The sequence below is a fragment of the Perna viridis genome, chromosome 11 (assembly GCF_037379345.1).
Source record: "Perna viridis isolate PV_CMFRI_1.1 ecotype Kerala chromosome 11, ASM3737934v1, whole genome shotgun sequence".
Taxonomy (NCBI): domain Eukaryota; kingdom Metazoa; phylum Mollusca; class Bivalvia; order Mytilida; family Mytilidae; genus Perna; species Perna viridis.
Window position 1 is genome coordinate 17394415 of NC_142455.1, and position 23187 is coordinate 17417601.

At 33.8% G+C, this 23187-nt stretch overlaps 1 protein-coding gene across 1 annotated transcript; it reads right to left on the minus strand.

The window, feature by feature from the left end:
* Window positions 1-15190: 15190 nt before the first annotated feature.
* LOC148603164 (perlucin-like protein) lies at window positions 15191-18855 on the minus strand. Its single transcript, XM_088553364.1, has 4 exons — window positions 18743-18855; window positions 18173-18278; window positions 16944-17040; window positions 15191-15384 (listed from the first exon to the last, which is right to left on the minus strand). Exons 1-4 carry the CDS (start codon window positions 18853-18855, stop codon window positions 15218-15220), a joined length of 483 nt encoding a protein of 160 aa, XP_088409490.1. The 3' UTR covers window positions 15191-15217.
* Between the last annotated feature and the right edge of the window lie 4332 nt (window positions 18856-23187).

Below are 23187 nucleotides of genomic sequence, written 5' to 3' on the forward strand. Positions count from 1 at the left end.
GTGTTAATGATGCCATGCTATATTTCCATTCTTTGGAAAGCCTTTACTTAAATATTTGAAATATCTAATTCATCAACATATTCAAGTATACTGAGTGGGTAATCAGCATTAAGAGTTTTATAAACAAAACATTCAACTTCTAAAATTATACAGATCTTCAACAAATTTTCATGAAAGATTAAATATATGATTTGCTGATTGTAAATGTTATCAGAACAGAAAGTAGACTGAATTGTTCTTAGATCCTACTTGCAGTGACAGAATGGAAAAATGGGTAGGTCTAATTTGAATTAGATTAATTGCCAAGCAGATAAAATGGGGAAAGGGTTTGGGTTTTTTGGACTTATTGCACCATCATTTTGACTTTCAAGTGTTTTTTTTATATTTTAGGGGGAATTTGATCTTTTTTATTGTTGGGCAAACAAGTTTACATATAATTCTCTATGTTATGTGATTGCGGTTTAAATGAATTTTTTTCTTGCAAAAAATAAGCAAAACATGATATAAATAATCCATGAAAAAGCTAATGCTATTACATTCTTAAATATCCTACATGCTTACCATAGATTTGACCCTTGACCCTTATTTAATACTTGACCTTTACCTTAGATTTGATCATTCCTGTGTTTATGTGTGGACATCTCTTTTGACCAGAACACATAGGTTATATAGCTCAGATTAGTTCTGGTATTTCCTGTCACAAAAAAAAACCAGCCATCTTTGTCAAATCCTACTCTTTTGACCAGGACACATAGGTTATATAGCTCAGGATAGTTCTGGTATTTCCTGTCACAAAACAACAGCCATCTTTGTCAAATCCTACAAGTCTGTCAATTCCTAAAATAGCAAGAAAGTAAAATATTGGAAACAAATAGAACAGAGCTTTGATATTTAAGTAAAACAATAAAAAAAACAACATAATTAAAACAAGAATGCTATACGTGGCCATATATCCCCCGCCGCTGTAGAAAAGTTGAATTACAAATATTTGACACTTGTATAAATAACAGATTCAAAACTTATGTGCTTTTATAAGTCCATGTGGCAATTCAAGGTTAATGTATCTTAATGAATCAAATTAAGTTTGGTTAAGAATTCTTCATACAACAACAAAAAATCTGCAAAAAAAGAACGTGAAAAATGAACAAAGTCGCATAACTCCCACAAAAATTGTCAAATCAGAATAGCGGTTAAGCATGGTGAACTACATATGGTGACAAACAATCCTACAAAATTTGGTCAAATTCCGTTTAGTGGTTTCTGTGGAGTTGCGTCCACAAGCTTCGGACGGACGCCAGCATTTCTATGTCCCCGCTCCGCGTTGCAGCGGGGGACAACAAGCATATATTCTAATCCATGTTTAATAGCGCTCAAGGATTGCCAATTTGCCAAATTGAATAGAAAACGACCAGTGGCCAATAAAACTTGTGAACTGGTCCCCAATGGTTTCTAGTATTGGGTGTGTACCAACTACTAAAGAATTTACTCAACTAATTTTTCAATAAAACGTTCTATTTCTTGCTTAATAATAAAGAAAAACAAATAAAATCCTGTAAAGAACGCATTTACATAAAACTGCGATCTCCAATATTGAAAAGTTCCAACTTAATTACATGAAACCTGAACAATTTGTCATAATGCAATCTTGTTTCCACGACTTTAAAAAAAATTTGCTCTGGGAAATAGAATTTTATTTTCTCATAGAAGGGAATTTAAGACTTTTGTTTTGGCCTAACTAAAGAATAGATCTTACCATCTTCCAAGACTGCCATTTCACCGAAGTTCAGCTATAGCATCAAAATATATCTTAAACGAGGCTGCACATCCACGGGGAATAAGTGTCTGGACCAAGACCTCAGAGGGAATACGTATCTGGACCAAGACCTCAGGGGAATACGTGTCTGGACCAATACCTCAAGCTATTACTAATATTCCAAAAAGTTCAATCTAAAATAGAATATTTACATTTTTTGTACTTCATACACCGTTACTGATGCCATGCTATATTTCCATTCTTTGGAAAGCCTTTACTTACATATTTGAAACAACTAATTCATCAACATATATAAGTATACTGTGCGGGTAATAGGCATTAATAGTTATATAAACAAAACATTCAACTAAAATTATACAGACCTTCAGAAAATTTGGGGGTCACTAGAGTATGTTGCTTTGCTCAATTAAATGCTAATTTGGTTGCATTTGAGTTTATTGAAGGCTTATTGTTTTTCATAAAATGCTCATGTGATTTAAACTGATATACAATATTTTAAAATGATAAAAAGTTTATCACAGATACCTCTTATGCTGTCCTCATGACTAACTTTCCAGTTCACAGGCCTTAAATACAAATTATAGTGACTAGGCCTGTAGTAGTAAATTTTACAGGCCAATGTCCATTTTGACAAAGCTTGGGCCTCAACCCAAGAAAACTGCAAGCTGCCTGTATCTCATGAATGCTGTTCTTCACAACTTGCTTGATGGAGACTTTGTTACTACATGTACATGTATTTATATTATGGACAATATAAAATGTTGATTCATTTGACAACATTAAAGTGGATATATTCCTAAGGTCTAGTTTACTGTTATAGAACTAAGTGACCAAGTTTTGATCTTGAAATCAATAGGCCCTGACTGCAGGGGCATATGCACAAAATGGGTACAGAACTGTGGTATCAGGATGCTACTGTAACTGCATTCCAAACTTATATGAAAATGTTGTAAACCTTAACTGAAATTTTCCAAGTCCAAGGACCATATCTTTTGTAAAAATCAATCAACCGTAACCAGAGCCGAACTTACTGTAACTTCTCATAGTAAAACTGTTCTATGGATCATAAATCTACTATAATCTATATGTAAGTGAATGGATCTCTTTGAAATTGTACCACAGGGTGCCATACATGTACATGTACAGTACCTCCAAAGAAAGGCTTGGATTGATTTTGGGAGTTATGACTGAAAGAATTTATGTAAAAGTGACCACTTTGATTCTGTGTCATATTTCACGTTTACATTCTTTTTATTTCTTCATGGAAACCACAACTAAACTAAAAAATAGCCAACTTTTTATGAAATCCCAAAACTCAACAAAAAAAAAATAAAATTCAGAATTAGAGAAATCAGAAATTAACAGAAATTGAGATGGAGATGAACATTAATATAAATATACAATTCACCAAAATGTCATTGACATTGCTGCATGGGTTAACGAGTAGTAGTCCAAAAACAGAAAAATTACCCTATTTGTGTATGCAACTGTCACATTATTTAAATAACGAAAAAGCAGAAACTTACATATATGTTAATCAAAAGGGAGCTCACATCAATGGGAAGAAACATTTCAACAAAGTTTCACAAAAATTGGAAGCACCATTTTTTTTAGTTATTGTGCTAAGAAAAACTATGACAGAATGAACAAATTGGTTCTCGTGGCTCAGATGAATACACTGAAACGACTTTTACATCCTCACTATTTAACCTCCATATTGATTTGAATCAAAAACTAAACAAGGTGTGTACAATGGGAACATGTTAAATAAAAACTAAACAAGGTGTGTACAATGGGAACATGTTAAATAAAAACTAAACAAGGTGTGTACAATGGGAACATGTTAAATAAAAATTCTCTGAAAGTTACTATCAGTGGTGTAGGAGTAATGGAGAAGAGATGGGCTCCTGTATACAAAAGAACCATTGGACCGAAGGACAGACAGAAAACCCTTCTACTATACACTCCGCACTTAGCAAGGAGGGGGGGGGTAATAACACCCTCTAATTTTCTATATATTCCTTGTGCAAGGAGACTTCTATCCACTTTTAAGAGTATACACACGTCTATGGGTGCAGTTTTGTACTGTTTTGTATTGAAATGTGTATAAAACAGAATTTTTAAAATCAATAATTAACTTATTTTGGAAATCATTGTAGCCACTTTTAATACCCTCGTATGTGAAAATATGGATGATAATAACCTTATCACTACATATCATCACCTCGAAAGTAGGGTTATTGTTAGCTGTAATATCAGAGTGAAGTTGTCAAAATATCTAAAGTATTGATACTTAATGTGTACATACAATGGTTTCTATGACTACTAGTCCAATGAAAACACTACAACTTCCATGTATGTAGGACACATTGGTATAATGTATATATTAGATGTTGGTTTCCATGGGAATGGAGTTTTGCAAAAATAAACATTTCTGTTAGTTTCAATGACAATATATCATATAGACTTGTTTTAGTCAGCATAAAGAATTTCAAAAGTTTGAGGTCTCCATGGCATTTTGATTCATACATGGAATGGTCCATAGAGTAGGCAATACTTATTTTTTTTCTAATGCGATCCATATTAGATTTTTCTAATTTTTCTCTAATTTTGTATCTTTATATGGGGATCATTTATACTAGATACAAACAAACAAAAAATTCTACAATAAATTTAAGCTTCTGCTATGACTTTACATGTAAGTAACAACAAAAATGATGTACAATGTACTTTAGAATTTTAATGTAAAAAGCATAGGTCACCAAGCTTGATTTACAGATAACTGAGCCATGATGTATACATTTTTTACAACACTTTATATGAAGTCAGCATGAATTTTTTCACTATTCTACAATCCATTAAAACTTGTACATATGTACAAGTACTAGTATATAGAATTTCTGTTTAAATTGTGTACAAAAAACTTCTTTTTCATACCTGAATATTTCAAAAGAGCCATTGCTCCTGAAACTCTTTCTAGTTATATAAAAAAAAAGAATTTCTATTACATTTCAATAAAAATTTTCCTGCCAATTATCCCCCTTTGAAATTTAGGTTTGTAATTGTACCATACAAAAATTGGTGTCAAAAATACTTCTAAAATAATTAAAACACATTAATTTTACATCATTTCAAACATGTCAGTAAATTGATAATACATATGTCTATGATTTTGCAAAATGAAAGAACAGAATGATCTGTAAAAAAAGGTGTGATATACTTTACTGATCTGATCAGAAAGAAAGAATATCGTTTAGCTAGATCCTTCAATCTCAGTTTCCGCTATATAGATGACATGTTATCTTTAAACAATCCTAATTTTGGGGATTTGATACATCGCATCTACCCAAAAGAACTTGAGATAAAGGATACTACAGACACTGTGAAGTCAGCCTCATATCTTGACCTACACTTAGAAATCGATGGCAAAGGAAAACTATTGACCAAACTTTACGACAAACATGATGACTTTTCATTCAGAATTGTCAACTTTCCTTTCATCTGTGGCAACATCCATTCAGCTTCTGCGTATGGAGTGTTCATATCACCACTTATACGTTATGCCAGAGCTTGCCGAAACTACGCCGACTTTTTGTATCGCGCTAGAACTCTAACAAATAGGCTTCTGGAACAGAGTTATGTTGCTACAAGATTGAAGTCATCACTACAGAAGTTTTATGGTCATCATCATGAACTCGTGGATCGTTATGGTGTATCCATCAACACCGCGAAAACTGATTTATTCAACGGGTCATAGTTTTCCTTTCCTCGTTTGTCTACCCCGGACTTGACTCTTTATGAGCAACTCGGCGGGTGTTTCTAGAAAAGCAGAGGACGCTTACCCTACCGGTGCACCTGGTCCATGCTTCCAGTTTTTAGTGGAGTCCGAGTTGTTCGTTAACTTTTGTTACTTTGTATGTATGATTTTAGTTACTTTATGTTCTTTGTTGTGTATGTTTTCCATGTCTGGTCTTTGTCCCTGGATTACATTCTTTTGATTACCGCTATAACCTTGGTTCCCTTGATTACTCTCTTACAGCTAATTTAAACCAGTACTATCTTTAAAAATAAAGATAGCAAACCCAGTAAAATTTGTTCATTTTCTAATCACATTCAGGAAATAACACATGGTATACAATTTTAATTTTCCACAGAGTTCTTTTCAGTTTTTTTTTTTGGCCAACTGGGAAATAGAATTGTGATCGTGTGACTTGCGTTTCAAAGGAAAAGCCTCTAAGGTCAACGGGTAAAACGTGAAACTACACCAACAGCTTTGGGAAAAAAGATCAAAATTCAATATTAATTTAAGTACATGTAGGTCAGTGAGCAATCCAATAGCTTTCTAGGTAGAAATCTGCCATACATTATACCAAAGCGTCCTACTTATTTACTTTAGAACACCTGTGTGATCTTTTGGAAACTGTCCTAAATTTGAATAACTGTCAATTATGATGGCCTTGACCTCTATACCATGCCATCCACCACTGTGTTGTGGGGCGGGTAGTTTTCCTCGAATGCCAACATTTATATGTTACCTATTCCTTGAATGCCAACAAAAATATTTCAATAGATGTTTATAATATAACAGGTGTTTTTATAAAAATTAAAATGTTTCATAAGTATTTAACTGTTGAGATTAATTAGTGAAGTTGATAAATGGAACATTTTATACCTTTTTTATATGGAAAACAGCAGATTTTTAAAAATATGCAAGAATATGATAAACTTGAATAATTAAAAATTTGTAAAAATATAATAAAATTGATCATTTTTTTTACTTAAAAAAAATACTTACAGCCAAAACTGATCTACATTGTGTACCAATATTTTATTTAACTTAGAGCTGCTACTTAGTAACTATTCTAGTACTCCTACATAAAGTAGAGTGATAGATTGAAATATCTTTAAGTTATTGGACTACAAAACATTCAAAAGTCTATTGCGCTATACATGTACATGTATGCTTTTGTAAAGAAATGCTCAAGTAGAAACAGCCAATAAAAAATTTTAACTAGAATAACTATCTGAAATATGAACTGAAATAAGTCACCTGTAATTTACCTATCTGTTAATTAGGTAGTTTTTATAAGCATGCACCTTTGTTGTGATAACCACCAACACCTATTCCTTGAACACCTACAAAATTTTACTGGTAAATTGTTGGTAAATCAAACAATGTTGGCATTGGAGGAATTAACCTTTTGGGGAGCTTGTACTCTATATACATGTGACCTACTGTTCATTTGATTGAAATATTCATAGACCAAGCTTATTTTTAGTTTTAACTAGATATCATTGAGATGGGAGCCATCTCTGTGGGCTCTGCTGTCGATAAGCTGATATGAAGCATTATTTGAAGTTATTACATAGTGTAACATTATGACATACCCTCTGGTGTTGGTTAATATACATTTCAAGTATAAACTTTGAAATCATAATGCGTAAAGACTAGGAGGGCCTACATTACGATCTGTATTTTGTTAGTTTGCCCTTGAAATATTAACACACTTTAAAAAAGTCTCTGTATACAAAGTGGGTAACTTACCTGATTATTATTTTAAGGGAAAATGAGACTTTTCTTAGAAACACCAAGTCATCAATTGAACTGTGTGCCACATAAGGTAGTGCATACATGTATCAGGCCAGTTTTTGATATAATTTTACTCAAAATGAATGCAACTTTCACAAATCTAGGGGATGCTATGCCTAAAAGATAGTCTAGATACACAGGTTCATTTGTAGTCTGAGTGAAATTTGAGGTGAAATTGATGCCATATTAGTTGAAAGGTAATAATGAACCTTCAGTTAGAAGTTGACCAAATTCTTTAGTTTTCCCTGGGGCAATTACTGATAAATAATACATTTTGAGATCATTTATTTTTACAGGTAAATTTTGCTATTTTTATTATATTTTAGATTTTTGAAAACGCACCCTTTCTCAATACTTTCATCATAAATTTGTCCTTATCAATTTGTCAATGTTTTAACTTATATAACAAAAAACCTTAATTTCTTTTCCCCCAAGACTGGATAAATGTAAATCTTGTAGGCCTTAAGTTTAACCAGTATAAAGACCAGGGAGGCACGGTTGTTTTATACATTTTATAGGAGTGGTCAATCCCTTTAATATAAAGTCCCTGGCTACATGCACGAGGAACCAGCCATATTCCTATATTTAATTGAAATTGTTTAAATGAAACACATCTATATATTCAGCATGTGTTTTTATAAAAAAAAATATTTCAATTTTATCAACTCTGATTATAATTACCTTACAGAACCTTCCCTTCAGGTCCTTAGTTGTGTGGTGGCCGAGCGGTTGACTTACTACTTCGCTACATGTGGATCACGAGCAGAGTTCAGATTTATGCCGCGAAATCGGGTATTGATTTGCAGTAGGATATAACTGGCGCGAACACGGGTATTTACATGTAAGTACTTCTCAGTCTAAGAATCAGGCAAGATGTATACAAGGTGTGGCACATGAAGGAAAATACACAAGAGATTTTATTGCATTATCCAAGTATATATACCTCATATTCTCAAGAAATTACTGTCATGGAGTTTGTAAAGAATGCATTTTAATATAAAGATAGATAAAATTTAGTTGAAATGCACTATGGAAAAATGGCGGAAAATTTTCCCGAACCTTTTCCTTATATTGTCAGTCAAAAAATATCTACGTCACTAATGCATCAGGATGAATTAACTTTTCAGTTGTTTTATAGATGTATCTGAATATGTTTGAGGCGAAAAAGACCAAATTGAGAAATAGGATGTGCCACTCGTTGCCTGATTCTTACACAGGCACACGTAATTTAGGCAACAGCCATTTGAATTTTAGGGGGTAAATAGGATCAAATTCGAAACAAAAAATCAAGAAATAAAAAGGCAGGATCTATTAATATCGAAATTGTTTTTTTAATCCAAGGTCTCTCCCCATAAATATCAAATGTTTCAGTTTTATAATACGAAAAGGCTGTAAAATCCATTAAGCTGGAGGAGGCAGCCAGCCTTTCTCGTTGCACAAATTAGTGTAGCGGAAATGACCGAGTAGTTCCGATTGAGAATGCGGCATAACTTCTGTGCTAATTTCTATTTTCATTGAGTGAACGCAGGAGACAAAAAGGATACAATCCGATTCATAACAGAAAAACCATGACTTGGTAATAGGGTCATGGGCAATTTTAGACAATTTTATTGACAATTTCATTTGCACAAACACAAATGTTTATAGCATGAAGAAAAACAGTACAATGTATCATACATTACATATGAACTAAATTTATGACAATGGTTCGACAGTACATGGTGTAAATTTTATCAAAATAGATTAATCTATAGTTTAAACTTTGACGTTATTTAATTTCTGTTAAATTAAATTAACCTTTGATTCCAACATTTATTCACGAGTTTGATAGCTATTTTTAGTATTTCTATAGAACTCGTGGCCTACAGAACATCAATCAATATATGGGGTTCCTCAATCGACGGAATAGATATTTTACAGAAAAACGATTTTTTTTTCACTCATAGCAAGTGAGCTTTAATTGATCGTGTAGTCTTTGTTCGATTCTTTTGAAATACAGTTGAATGTTATTGAGTTGTAAGTTCAGATGACAGAACCCCAATTTATTTAGTATACTTTTTACATGGGACATCCACAAGTTGCTGTTTTAACTTCTCTGAAAATTTCGTAAACTAGTGTATCTGGGGAGTTAAGGATATGGTTTAAAAATTTAATGGTATTCAATTAAATTTTTAGATGTAGAGATGTTCTGTTTAGTTCTGCTAAGTATACAATATTTGTTGTCTGGCTATTTACTCCGAGGATTTCTTTTATTAATTTCAAATGTAAGTGTTCATATGGGTCAGTGTAACTGAAAATTTTTCCAGCTTCCCATACCTCACTTCCATACAGAATGATAGGTATTTCTGAGAGTCAAATAACTTTTCAAGTTAATTACAAGGAACATCTATAGATATGACTTTTTTTATTTCAAACCAGGCCTGCCTTCCCTTCTCCATTAGGTTATTTATATATATTCAAATTACCATTGTAGTTACCCATGTAATACCCAGATAGCAGTAAGATTTTACTGTTTCTAGCATATTTTTATCAATGTTAAAGTGGTTGAGAAAACTTTCACCATTTGATTTGAATATTATTATTTTTGATTTTTTTTTGTGTTTACTTCGAGTTTTCGTGAAATGCAAAAAGCATTAAGAATATTGAGTGCATTTTGCAAGACTTTTTCTGTTTCTGACAGCAGAAAAATATCATCCGCATACATTAGTGATGCATTTTTTTAAATTACCAATTAATATTGGCTCAGTGTTACGATTTTTGAGCTGATCAAAAATACCAAATATAAACAGATTAAAAAGGGTAGAACTGAGAATATCGCCTTGTTTAACTCCACAAATGAGGCTATCAATAAAATCTTGTCTTGTCTTGTACACCTACTGTGTCTGAGGCTATCAATAGAATCTTGTCTTGTCTTGTCTTGTACATCTACTGTGTCTGAGGCTATCAGTAAAATCTTGTCTTGTCTTTTCTTGTACACCTTCTGTGTCTGAGGCTATCAATAGAATCTTGTCTTGTCTTGTCTTGTGCACCTTCTGTGTCTGAGGCTATCTATAAAATCTTGTCTTGTCTTGTCTTGTACACCTTCTGTGTCTGAGGCTATCTATAAAATCTTGTCTTGTCTTGTCTTGTACACCTTCTGTGTCTGAGGCTATCTATAAAATCTTGTCTTGTCTTGTCTTGTACACCTACTCTGTCTGAGGCTATCTATAAAATCTTGTCTTGTCTTGTCTTGTACACCTTCTGTGTCTGAGGCTATCTATAAAATCTTGTCTTGTCTTGTCTTGTACACCTACTCTGTCTGAGGCTATCTATAAAATCTTGTCTTGTCTTGTCTTGTACACCTACTCTGTCTGAGGCTATCTATAAAATCTTGTCTTGTCTTGTCTTGTACACCTTCTGTGTCTGAGGCTATCAATAGAATCTTGTCTTGTCTTGTCTTGTCTTGTCTTGTACACCTACTCTGTCTGAGGCTATCAATAGAATCTTGTCTTGTCTTGTCTTGTACACCTACTCTGTCTGAGGCTATCAATAGAATCTTGTCTTGTCTTGTCTTGTACACCTACTCTGTCTGAGGCTATCAATAGAATCTTGTCTTGTCTTGTCTTGTCTTGTCTTGTCTTGTACACCTACTCTGTCTGAGGCTATCAATAGAATCTTGTCTTGTCTTGTCTTGTACACCTACTCTGTCTGAGGCTATCAATAGAATCTTGTCTTGTCTTGTCTTGTACACCTACTCTGTCTGAGGCTATCTATAAAATCTTGTCTTGTCTTGTACACCTACTCTGTCTGAGGCTATCTATAAAATCTTGTCTTGTCTTGTCTTGTACACCTACTCTGTCTGAGGCTATCTATAAAATCTTGTCTTGTCTTGTCTTGTACACCTACTCTGTCTGAGGCTATCTATAAAATCTTGTCTTGTCTTGTCTTGTACACCTACTCTGTCTGAGGCTATCTATAAAATCTTGTCTTGTCTTGTCTTGTCTTGTCTTGTCTTGTACACCTACTCTGTCTGAGGCTATCTATAAAATCTTGTCTTGTCTTGTCTTGTACACCTACTCTGTCTGAGGCTATCTATAAAATCTTGTCTTGTCTTGTCTTGTACACCTACTCTGTCTGAGGCTATCTATAAAATCTTGTCTTGTCTTGTCTTGTACACCTACTCTGTCTGAGGCTATCTATAAAATCTTGTCTTGTCTTGTCTTGTACACCTACTCTGTCTGAGGCTATCTATAAAATCTTGTCTTGTCTTGTCTTGTCTTGTCTTGTACACCTACTCTGTCTGAGGCTATCTATAAAATCTTGTCTTGTCTTGTCTTGTCTTGTCTTGTCTTGTCTTGTACACCTACTCTGTCTGAGGCTATCTATAAAATCTTGTCTTGTCTTGTCTTGTCTTGTACACCTACTCTGTCTGAGGCTATCAATAGAAACTTGTCTTGTCTTGTCTTGTCTTGTACACCTACTCTGTCTGAGGCTATCAATAGAAACTTGTCTTGTCTTGTCTTGTCTTGTCTTGTACACCTACTCTGTCTGAGGCTATCAATAGAATCTTGTCTTGTCTTGTCTTGTCTTGTCTTGTCTTGTACACCTACTCTGTCTGAGGCTATCAATAGAATCTTGTCTTGTCTTGTCTTGTCTTGTCTTGTCTTGTCTTGTACACCTACTCTGTCTGAGGCTATCAATAAAATCTTGTCTTGATTTTGGTTTGAACCCAATTTGATTTTTATCGATCCATTTATTAGATTCAATAAATACACTCTTTCGTGAATAAATTTATTAAAGAGTTTACATAGATAAGAGGTAATCAAGGAGTTAAATATACATACAAATCATTGGGGTAATTGATATCCCTCTATAGTTTGAATGGTCTAATTTATTTCCTTTTTCAAATATTAAAGAAATGTAACTCTCGTTCCATATTTTAGGAAATGATCCTGTATTGAATATTAGGTTAAAGAGTTTACATAGTGGTTACAGTAAGAGTTGTGTACCACACTTGATCTTTTAAATATCTATTTCAATGCGGCAAACATTTGACTTATGAAAAATAAAACCTGAATGATGATTTGACTTTTTATGATCATGTTAAATATTTATTTGTTTCTTTCTTTCTGTTTTTTTTTTAAATTTAGTAACAGAAATGAAGCATTCTTATATAAATGGGTAAGTTACAACTTAGGTTCTCTTTGAGAATAAGATATGGACTTTATTGCATAGGAATTTACCATTTATTTTTCTTTTTTAATCCCCTACTAGGATTAAATGTAAAATTAAAAAAATACAGGATTGAAATTTTCAAGAAATAACGGGATTTGGCATTGTCTTGATATTTTTGTTTTCATACCCAGAAAATTCTCCGAAGAAAAAAATACAGCTAGGACTTATATTTTAAAAAAATGAAAAGGCGGGATACACAATTTGACCCTAACCCCCCATAAAAATCAAATGGATGCTCCCGAAAGCTCAATAATCTATTGCAAGTATAATCGCAAGGTATGTACATATACTTATATATGGTAGCAACAACAGCACTCCTCCTTTTTATTAAAAAAATTGTCATTTTCTTGTGTAAAATTGACAAAAATTCTAAATAATGTCCTATCACCCCCTTTTTTCTGAGGAACACCGTCTGGCATACCTCATTTTCAGTTTCCAGATCCGCTCCTGTTTTCAGCTTATGAAATAGGATCTAAGCTTAAAATTTTCTCTGATCTATGTAATAAGTTTTTTACAGCACACTTATTCTCAAGCATTATTAATGTAAACAATTTACTAAAACCAAATCATGAATTTTGATAATTTGGGAAATATTTAATTCTAAATTGCCTGTAAGCTGGGCTAACCTGAATAAAGAAATATTCATTTTCCATCATTTTGTTACAACATGTACATACTCTATCTCTAAATGTTTAAGAGGACGACCATTTAATTCTGAGGGGAACTAGTCGAAATTTTACAAAATTAATTTATTTTTAACCACATCGGGGCACGATTATTAATTTCCAATTCACTGTATAAAACACATTTATTTACTAGGAGGTGTAGACTAGAACTATTTCCAAAATCTGCCAGCCCCCCTCCCCGCCTTTATAATAAAATGGTCGCCGGATTAGTATAACTTAATTGTAACATCAGTTATATCGATCACCAAACAAATACTTCTCAGTACTAAATTCATTTTTAAATTTGTACGTTTTTTTGTACGGTATTTGACAGAGTTATCTGCCCTTAAAATATTCATTTTCAATGCATTTCAATGAAATTATAACTCAAAGGGCCAGCATGATATGGAAAATCTTGTCTGTTTTCCTTAATTCTGATGATCAAAATGGTGGGATTTTTCATACCATGTTTCACCCACTGCCTGATTCTGACAGATACTGACACTTAAGGTTCTGTTCATTCCACTAAGTTACAAAAATGTTTCAGTCATTTGTATTTAATTTCTGGACCATGTCATTAACAAAAAGCAAAAAAAATAGGGCGACAACGGTTCTTCTTGCTTAATTCCAACATTGTTTTTGAAAGCACTCGAACTTTAACACTAAGATTGGGCAAAAATAATAATACATGTATATCTGTTTCCTGCCAGCCTACTCTACGCACATTATGTATTTGCCCCTGCCCTAAGCATTTTATGGCCATTTTGACTCAAGCACTATTAAGTCGAGATTCAGGGGCGGATACAGGAATTTAGATTAGGGGGGCGCACATTAAAATTTCGAATAATATTTTGAGATCTAAGTTTTGAAATATTCCTCTAGAGTGAGTGCAATGTAGATATCTTTGGTGGTAAAATTAGCGAGAACCTAAGTTTCAACTCACAAACGCCTAAATCTACCCCTGGCAACCCATGTTTTGCAAATTTTAGGGGGATCGCACGCCCGCCACGACCCCGCCTGAATCCTCCCCTGAGATTGTTTCCCCTCTAACTCAATGTAAAATACTTTTGAAAAAATTGCTAATCACCTATCCTATTTTTTATTCCTGGTAGCAGGAAACAAGACTATTATTGTTGCTGGCCTTAACATCGGAGTAAACAGTTTTTCACAATGAAATCAATTTATTGCTCACACTACTATTATAAGTTAATACTAAAGAATATTTCGATCCACCCGATCTATCAAAGGCTTTGCTAAAACCATTTTCTATTTTCTGTCCATTGCAAGCATCAACAAACAACTAATGAGCGCAATATCATACTTGCATGGTTATCTATAAGAACTTTGTTTTCTCCCGCCCAATTTATTGTTCGACGCTGACCTAAAAAACACTCACAAAAATGATGTAGTCTCTGAACAGTAGATTCCGGGGACTTTTGAAAAAAAAATATAAAAAATAGCAACAACATACAAAACATCAAAAAGGGTCATAACTCTAAAAAGGGGTCAATATATTTTCACCAAAATTTGACCACAGATATATCTCATCATGCTGAACACTTATTCTCTCAAGTCAGAATTTGATGAAACCGGACGGATTTTGAGATATATCCATAAAACTGCTGTTTGACCCCTATGTTCTATTTTTAGTAACGGCGTCGATCCATGTTTTTAACAGATCAAAACTCCAAACAGTCATTTTGTGCAGGATACTCTAAAGAACAATAACATCAAGTTTTATCCAAATCCATTCATTAAGAGGAGAAGATGTTTGAAGAAATAGTAACGACGATGACGACGACGGATGCCAAGCGATGACAATAGCTGACATGACCAAATCCAAGGATGATAACTCTTGCAAAGTGCTAATTTCATAGACAATCTACTAAGTATATAAATTCAGCTTTTTATATTTATTCAGCAACGAATTTGTTTTCCTGACAAATAAAACGCGACTTCGCGTCACATAATCTGTCATGCCAAGTAAATGCGGTGTGTCCCATAAAGGCAATCCTCATCATTTTGTTCTGGTTGTCCAGTTTGCCAGTTCTTAAAGTTCGGCAATGTTTTAGTGTGTGTCCATTCCCAGAGATTAACAATCGCCATATCCGACAAGCCAATCCAATAAGAAACTGAGTGATCTATCAGAAAAATAGCTTCCTTTATTTTTTTAAACTGCTTAAGACGATAAAACTGCTTAGGTCCGTGTGTAAAGGTTCGAGATAATCAAGATATATATGTAACCAAATAACCTATTCAAATATATTAGTTACGTCCTAAAAAAACATCCTTTCGTCTGCCACATATCGTAATATTTTTGACTGGTCATACTGTAAAATTTTGGCAGGAAAATTCCCGTAACTTTTCTGTAATATAACGTTATCAAATTTTAATTGCTAATGTCTCTAGTGGCAAACTTTCATTCGCAATTAAATTTCTGAATGCAGTAATTTAAATCAAAGAACTCATGTACTGAATCAATTCATGTCGATTGTTGAATTTTTACGTCTCAAATAGTCGTATTTTAACTTTTTTTTAATTATTAAATTCACCCTTTTGATACGAATACGATTAATTACAATTAATTCATCTTTAAAATATTACACAAAAATTTAATTGGCGTCGTGGCAATGCAAAAGATTGCGTTATATTCAAGATCTTTGTCGGTTTACATGAAGCACGTAGACGAACGAACACAAAAGCCTCCGACATACTGCATATTTAAACAAAAAACTACTATACTGTTGGCTTTTTCCAGTTTCTTAACCATTCAAATCGAAATTTAATTAAGAACTACAGGTCGAAACTTTCTGTTAAATCATTCAAACCCTATTGTTGAAATCACTCCTGTCTTACATGTAAGATATATGTACCTCTCATCTGGCTACAGCAAATTCTCAGTTGCCAGCTGTCAAATTGACAAATAGACACCTATATAGATTATTACAAATAGCAATAACGCCAGACCACAGAGTTACACCATAACTGGGAAAATTAATATGCCACCGTCTAAGCAAAGTTCTTTTTTCATTTGTCATCTTCCGATGTCAAGAGGCGAAAATCGTGTCCCATCGGAACTATTCGGCCTTTCTGGTTACACGAAGATAAACCTCGGAGACACAAAGCGGAATAACATGCCTGGAATTTGACCGATTACAGTTTTTTTACCATTACTTTTTCTCTAAGCTCCTCGCTCGCGCAAAATTCGTCGAAAATTCGTCGAAGTTATTGAACATTTTCATTCAAACTAAATTAATCAGCATATATACTTTTAGTAAAAGTTGTTAATTGGTTTTGGTTTCTTTTTTTGGCGTAAATAACATGAAATTAAACATGATATATTAGAAGTAACTGTGAAGAGACCCTATTGAGTGATTACATTTCAACCTTAACAGGGTATGTCAATGGAACTATTTCCCTGCGTCAAGGTAAGAGATAATTACATATGCTAACAGGCTTTACAGGTCTACAGGCTATGTCGACTGCTTCTTCGATTTCAATTGATAAAAAAAAATATTCGGATTAAGAAATGCATAAGCTTCTGTCTGGTTTTAAGCTGCACTTAAAACATTGAATAAAAGTTTTTTTCTTGTATCGACGTGAAACACTTTAGTAGTTACAGGGAAAAAAACATGCGCAGCAGTCATTTTTTTCAAGGAATTGGGGATTTTCTCACAATCTTTATATTCAAACTACTTACTGTTAAAATGCGTGGCCTTTAAATGAGTTTTGAGGAATTCGTTAGTCTCAGCATCGTGAACTTCTGCTAAATACCCACCAACAGCCCTGCGGTATAACTGAAATGTATAGCAAATGTATAGCAAATACAGTTTTAATTAAGGAGTGAAAAAAAGCATTACACATGCCAAGCAAATAACCGAATCCAAGTTGTATTAGGTTTTCTTCATTTTCTTTGAACTTGCAACATCGGCTGTGCAAGAACAGTTTATATTGTACACGTGAAATTTCAGAAAAACAAAATAGGTAAGAACACGCGTTTTTGTACAACATCGCCCTTTTATTCAGTGGCAAAACTATAGGCCATTATATAAAAGAAACAAATCAGTCTGATCTCCATGTCGTACGCCTACATTCGAAACTTTGAGTAGGACTAAGCATTTAGCTTTTAGGAGAATGGTCCGAAATTTTGGGTATGGTGTGTAAAGCAGAGGGAAAATATTGTTTATGTATAATTTGCGAGAAGAAAAATTTCATGCAAAAATATAACCCAATTTATCAAAGAGAATTACGCCTTATTCTCCCCTAATTCCTTTTTTTAGAATTATTTTCAGACAATGTTTAAGATACTTGCATCCTGTAGTAAAACATATCAATTCGAAAAATTAAATCTATAATTGGTAAGGGGGAAACTTCTTTCATTTCCTCCCCTGTTTTGCCAGAACGGTCTTCTCCATGTTGTCGTCGAATACCTCTACTTAGGGCACTCACCTCAGGCCAGATAAATGGTTATACCCAGGTCGGCGTCGACTACCGCTGCTGATGACACTTACCTCGAGTCAGATCCTTGGTTTTCTCCATGCCGGCGTTGACAACCGTTGCTGAGAACACTTGCCTAAGGATAGAATAATGTTATTCTCTATACCGGCATCAACCATCGCTGCTTAGGAAATATCTTAAGACCAGATCAATGTTCTTCTCCGTGTCGGTTTTGATTACCTTTGCTTTGGGAACTTACCTAAGATTGGGTCAACGGTCTTCTCCATGTCCGCGTTGACTACCGCTTCTGATGACACTTACCTCAGACTAGACCAATGGTTTTCTCAATACCAGCATCGACTATTATTGCTAAGGCAATCACCTCTGAGCAGATCAACTCCATGTCGGCGTCGACTACACCGCTACTTAGGAGGCACTTACCTATGACCAGATTAATGATTTTCTCCATGCAGGCATACTTTGGGCACTTACCTCGGCATTATACCAGCTTTCAATACCAACCGAAAGCAGGAAACAAGTGTTTCTCCATGGCAACCAGCCGTGGGACAAGTTTGAGGTTTCTGATCTGTAATCAACACTGGATGAAAAAGGATAGAAATATTTAATGCCATTACTTGAGAGACGGGTCCAGAAATTTATAAAAGGAGGGCAAATCTAAGCAAATGTTTTCCTTACTTTTTCATAAAATCAACTAGTTTATCTTTCTTAAAGATATGGCACCCAATACCACAAGTGAAATCCTTAAAATGGACAAAAATTGTATTAAAATGTTGTTTTAATTATATTTTACATTTGATTATCCATGGCCATACACTACAAATCCAAAGGGACTTGATGTCACAAGTTAGATCCATTGTGAACTAAAATGATGATTAGATTACCCTTTACATATCGCTATCCGTGGCCATACTCTAAAGACAAGATTCAAGTAAAAAAAAAACACGTAAGCCCTTTATTTGTTTTATCATTGTTTTAAATTAGCAGAAAATTTGAATTTTGACGAATGCATGGGCTAACTATAAATTAATCTAAATAACGTACATGTAAAGACTATTGAAAGCCACAATGACAGCAGGAACCATGTTGTCAACTGGAAACCCATTTTCACTGTCTTCAAATTGCGACTCGATATAACTCTGGTCTGTAATCCACATATTTATATAATTATACTTCTTTGAATTACACGAATGAGTATGCATATACATTTGTATCTTTTGGGGAATGAAGGATAAGTTGAATTTGAATATACCGTGTGGTCATTCGTCGTTTAAATACAATTGTACCAGTCAATACGTGTACAGAGTAATCAAAGGAACCAAGGTTATAGCGGTAATCAAACGAATGTAATCCAGGAACAAAGACAGGACATGGAAAACAGACATACACGACAAAGAATATAAAGTAACTGAAATAGTACATACAAAGTAACAAAGCAAATGAGCAACTCAGATTCCAATAAAAACTGGGGGCATGGTTTTTGCACTGGTAGGATAAGCGTCCCCTGCTTTACAAGAAATATTACATATTTTTAGAGGTATCATTTGCGCCACACACATTTTTAAAACTATTTTAATTGCGCCAGAATGAGAAACTCTACATATCTATAAGTACATGTGTTACAATTGATATCCTACTTAGAGTATATGCAACGAAAATCACAAAAAATCTTAAATAGATTCGCACTTTATACAACCAGCTTGATTCATTATATGAGTGTTAAAGATAAGAATGAAGGCTTGTAATTACTAACATTTGGTCAGAATCGACTTTAATGACGGGCCAAGTATTGAATCCCGGACAGATTCAGCAGGCCCATGGCCAGAAATTTTTAGGGACTGGGATATTTGGACACCATTTTTAATTTTTAGCTCATTCTTAACTATTAGTTGCATGATTTTGGGTCAAAATGTAGTTGGTATGCGTTTTGTCACCGGTAACACGGTAACATGATATAGTTTTTGCTCTATGTTGCATTTAAAATGTTTCTTCATTTTGTCGTATTGTTTATTATGATCGACAATGACTTTATTCGTATATCCAAATGGGTTATTTTGGAGTTTTTGGCGAAATTCATGAATATAACATATCGGGATTGACTTTAGATTGTGTGCATGCGCATTAATTTTGTTTAGCGATGTGTCGTGGGTTATGAATCACCGTGGATATTATTATAATCCCCGTCTCGTTATCTTGTATTAAATTATATGATTGAGCCAATGTTTATTGTAGATTTTGTTTACGTTATATAAATACTCTTTAATCTGTTTTAAGAACAATTATTTGGGTCTATATATCTACTGCGATGTAGTCAGATGATTTGCAACGCCATGATTTCTTTGCCATTTATCGGTCCAAACCCGAACATACGGAAAATTGCTTGCAAATTTTTTGTTATGATTCTTTTTTTAAAATACCACTTATACACCTGTGTTACGCTTCACACCATTAGTATTAAATTTTACCTTTTTAAAGCTAGATTAAGTCTTTATATATTTTTTTCTTCCATACGTTGTCTACAGAACCACTACACATGTGTTACGCCAGTGGCGGAGCCAGAGGTGGGTGCAGTGGATTTGTACCATCCATGTTCCGTGGTCTAAATAAAGGACGAGGAAAAGCAGGACGACATTTCCCAATACATTTTTTTTTATTAGTATAACTTTAATTTTACTAAGTTGAATTCAAAAAATGAAAATGATTTCTATAGAAAAGTTTTTGTTTTTGTTTTGAGAGGACGAACTTATCTTATAACCCTATCGTTGTCAACATGATAATTCATATACAACATATGTACTCCAGCAATGCTAGAGGTTGTCTAGCAAGCCATTTTCTGACTTGGTGCCATCCGGAGGAACGGAATTCCAACCTCTTACGTTGTAGGAGTAACAACATATGCTACTCGATGCGGTATATTGCTTCTGGACAAGATGCTTAGTGCTTGAAAACCGGTATTTAATATAGATAATTAGAATCAATAGCCATAAATGACAATTGGAATAATTACTAAAATTTGCCTTTTGGCTCAAGTCTAACTATATAAGCAGTAGTATTATTTAGCTAGAGACTTTCCCTGGAGACTTGCGCTTTGGACTTTCGTTCTGGACTTATACACATGGGACTTTTCTTTATCAACTTACGTTTTGTCTCTCACTGTAGTGTACCTGCGTATTGTCTTGTTTTTGTCTCATTAAATAGTTTTAAAAACACAACGCGAGTATTTTTGTGAAGCCTTGCTGTCCGTAGGTCTGTCTGTTGGTGCCCAGCCGAGGGGTGACAATCTGACAAGAAAATAGCGATGACAAGGGGGACATGTTGATGAATAAAGTTAATTATTGATGAAATATGTCATGTCTGTCAAATAATGTTTACTTATCTTAAACCATTCACTAATAGGTATTTTCAATATAAAAAAATATTTCATTTTGAGTCAGTTAAAGTGGAAAAATCTTGACAGGACTAACTTTCTCTGTTACGTGATTTGTGTCGTTTTTTACAGTGGGTCGGTAACAAAACACAAAATATTTGAAAATTACTTAATGTCTGTCAAAACCCTTCACATATTCGTAAACCTTCATCTATTTTGTTATATATGTTTTTGAAATAAGTCCAGAAATGAATTCAAAATCCTGACAGGACGAACTTTTTATAACCGGAAATTTCAATTTGATACCGGATTTGGGAACAAAGAGATTTTTTTTTCAAAAAAGTTTTGCATTATCTTAAAGCCTATAAATTAAACAGTAAATTTTGATAAAAAAATATTCATTTTTGAGAACATTAAACCGGGGGAGATATCTTGGAAGGACAGACTCTTTTTGTCACGTGATTTGTGCATTTTTACGGGGGTTTGTTAACAAAACATAAAATATCTGAAATTCATTTAATGTCTGTCGAATATATTTATCATGCTCCGAAAGCTTATTTTTCTGCTACATTTTGAAGTGTACAGATATTTGAAATTAATTTTGAGATATATCCGAAATCTTGACAGGACGAACTTTTTTCGGGGTGAAAAATATTCCTTTCTCGACATAAGTTGGCTTAGAACTAAAATATATACTAGTATATATTTTTTAAAAATGTAATGTAGTTAATCAAACACGTCGCAAGTACAAGAAAAAGTTGTCTCTCCTCTCATAACTAATCAATTCCTTCCAGGATTTGCAAGGTATGTAATAGACAACAACCTAATCACTCATGTACCCACTCACGGTGTTTATTGTTCAAGGTAGAAGTGGTAGGTATTGTGTCACCATATTTCCCAAAGAATCATGTCATTGTCCATCTGTAACGTGCTTCCATGTCCTAGTAGCAAAAAAATCAGCATAGGGCTTGAACCTATTGAAAAAAGAACCGTTGTCAATCTTTGGCTACTAACGTACATAACAAATAACAGTAGAAAGAGAACGAGCAAAATGTACTCCAGTATCAAGAAAAATGTTACAATTTAATGTAGAGAAAATCGAGGAAGATGGCACCCTAAAAGAAACACGTACATATAGATGTCAATCCAGAATTACCATATGGTTTTCCAGAAGAAAAAAAAACGCACAAGCATTACAATGAACTTAACATGCCTATGAAAAAGAGGTTACTCGATTTCACCGCAAAATATATCCATGCAGACATGAATAAAAATCTCAACTATTTTCTAGTTTCCAACGAGGTAAAAACTTAAATGAAAATCACCATAAGAAACCACCACAATGAATAATCACCTCTTGCAGTCTCAACAAGCAACTAAACGAAAACCCAAGTATCCACGTGGTTTTCAGAGTAGAATTGACAAAACTATGATGCGTACATATAAACTTTTGTAAATGAATGAAGAAATCGTCTTCAATTTTTGCATTTTATATGCATTTACTTTTATTGTTCAAAATTGAGTACATTTTCGAAACATTTTCCACGTATTGTTTTTTAAACTTCAAAGAACTTGACAGTATTGCAATGACAAAATCCCAGAAACCCATTAACAATCTAATTCAGTTGTGGTTTATATGCAATTTCAAACTGGGTTGAGTTCTGTAAGTGTGGTTTTAATGAGTTCTTCATATTCAGTACGAAGAAAAATATATATGAGACCATTTGATTTCATGATTGGAAAAGGGAAAGTTCATGATGTTTCTTATATCACTAATGGGTCAAGTAGGTAAGATGAAATCAAAGACTGCAACTGAAGAAATGAATTGTGATTTTGGTGAGGCCGATGGAATTCAGGACAGGGTAGGTTGTGACTTCAAAAATGGGATTAAAAGCTGTAGTGTTTGTAAACACAAATCTTGTCCAGATGCTGAACCTGGACAAAAAACGACATGGTATTGTACTGAGTCAGTGTGGTTTTTTTAACGCCTTTGACTACCCTGTCCGGTCTCGCACGAACGACATGGTATTGTACTGTGTCAGTGTGTTTTTTTTAACGTCTTTGTCTACCCTGTCCGGTTACGCACGAACGTCATGGAATTGTACTGAGTCAGTGTGTTTTT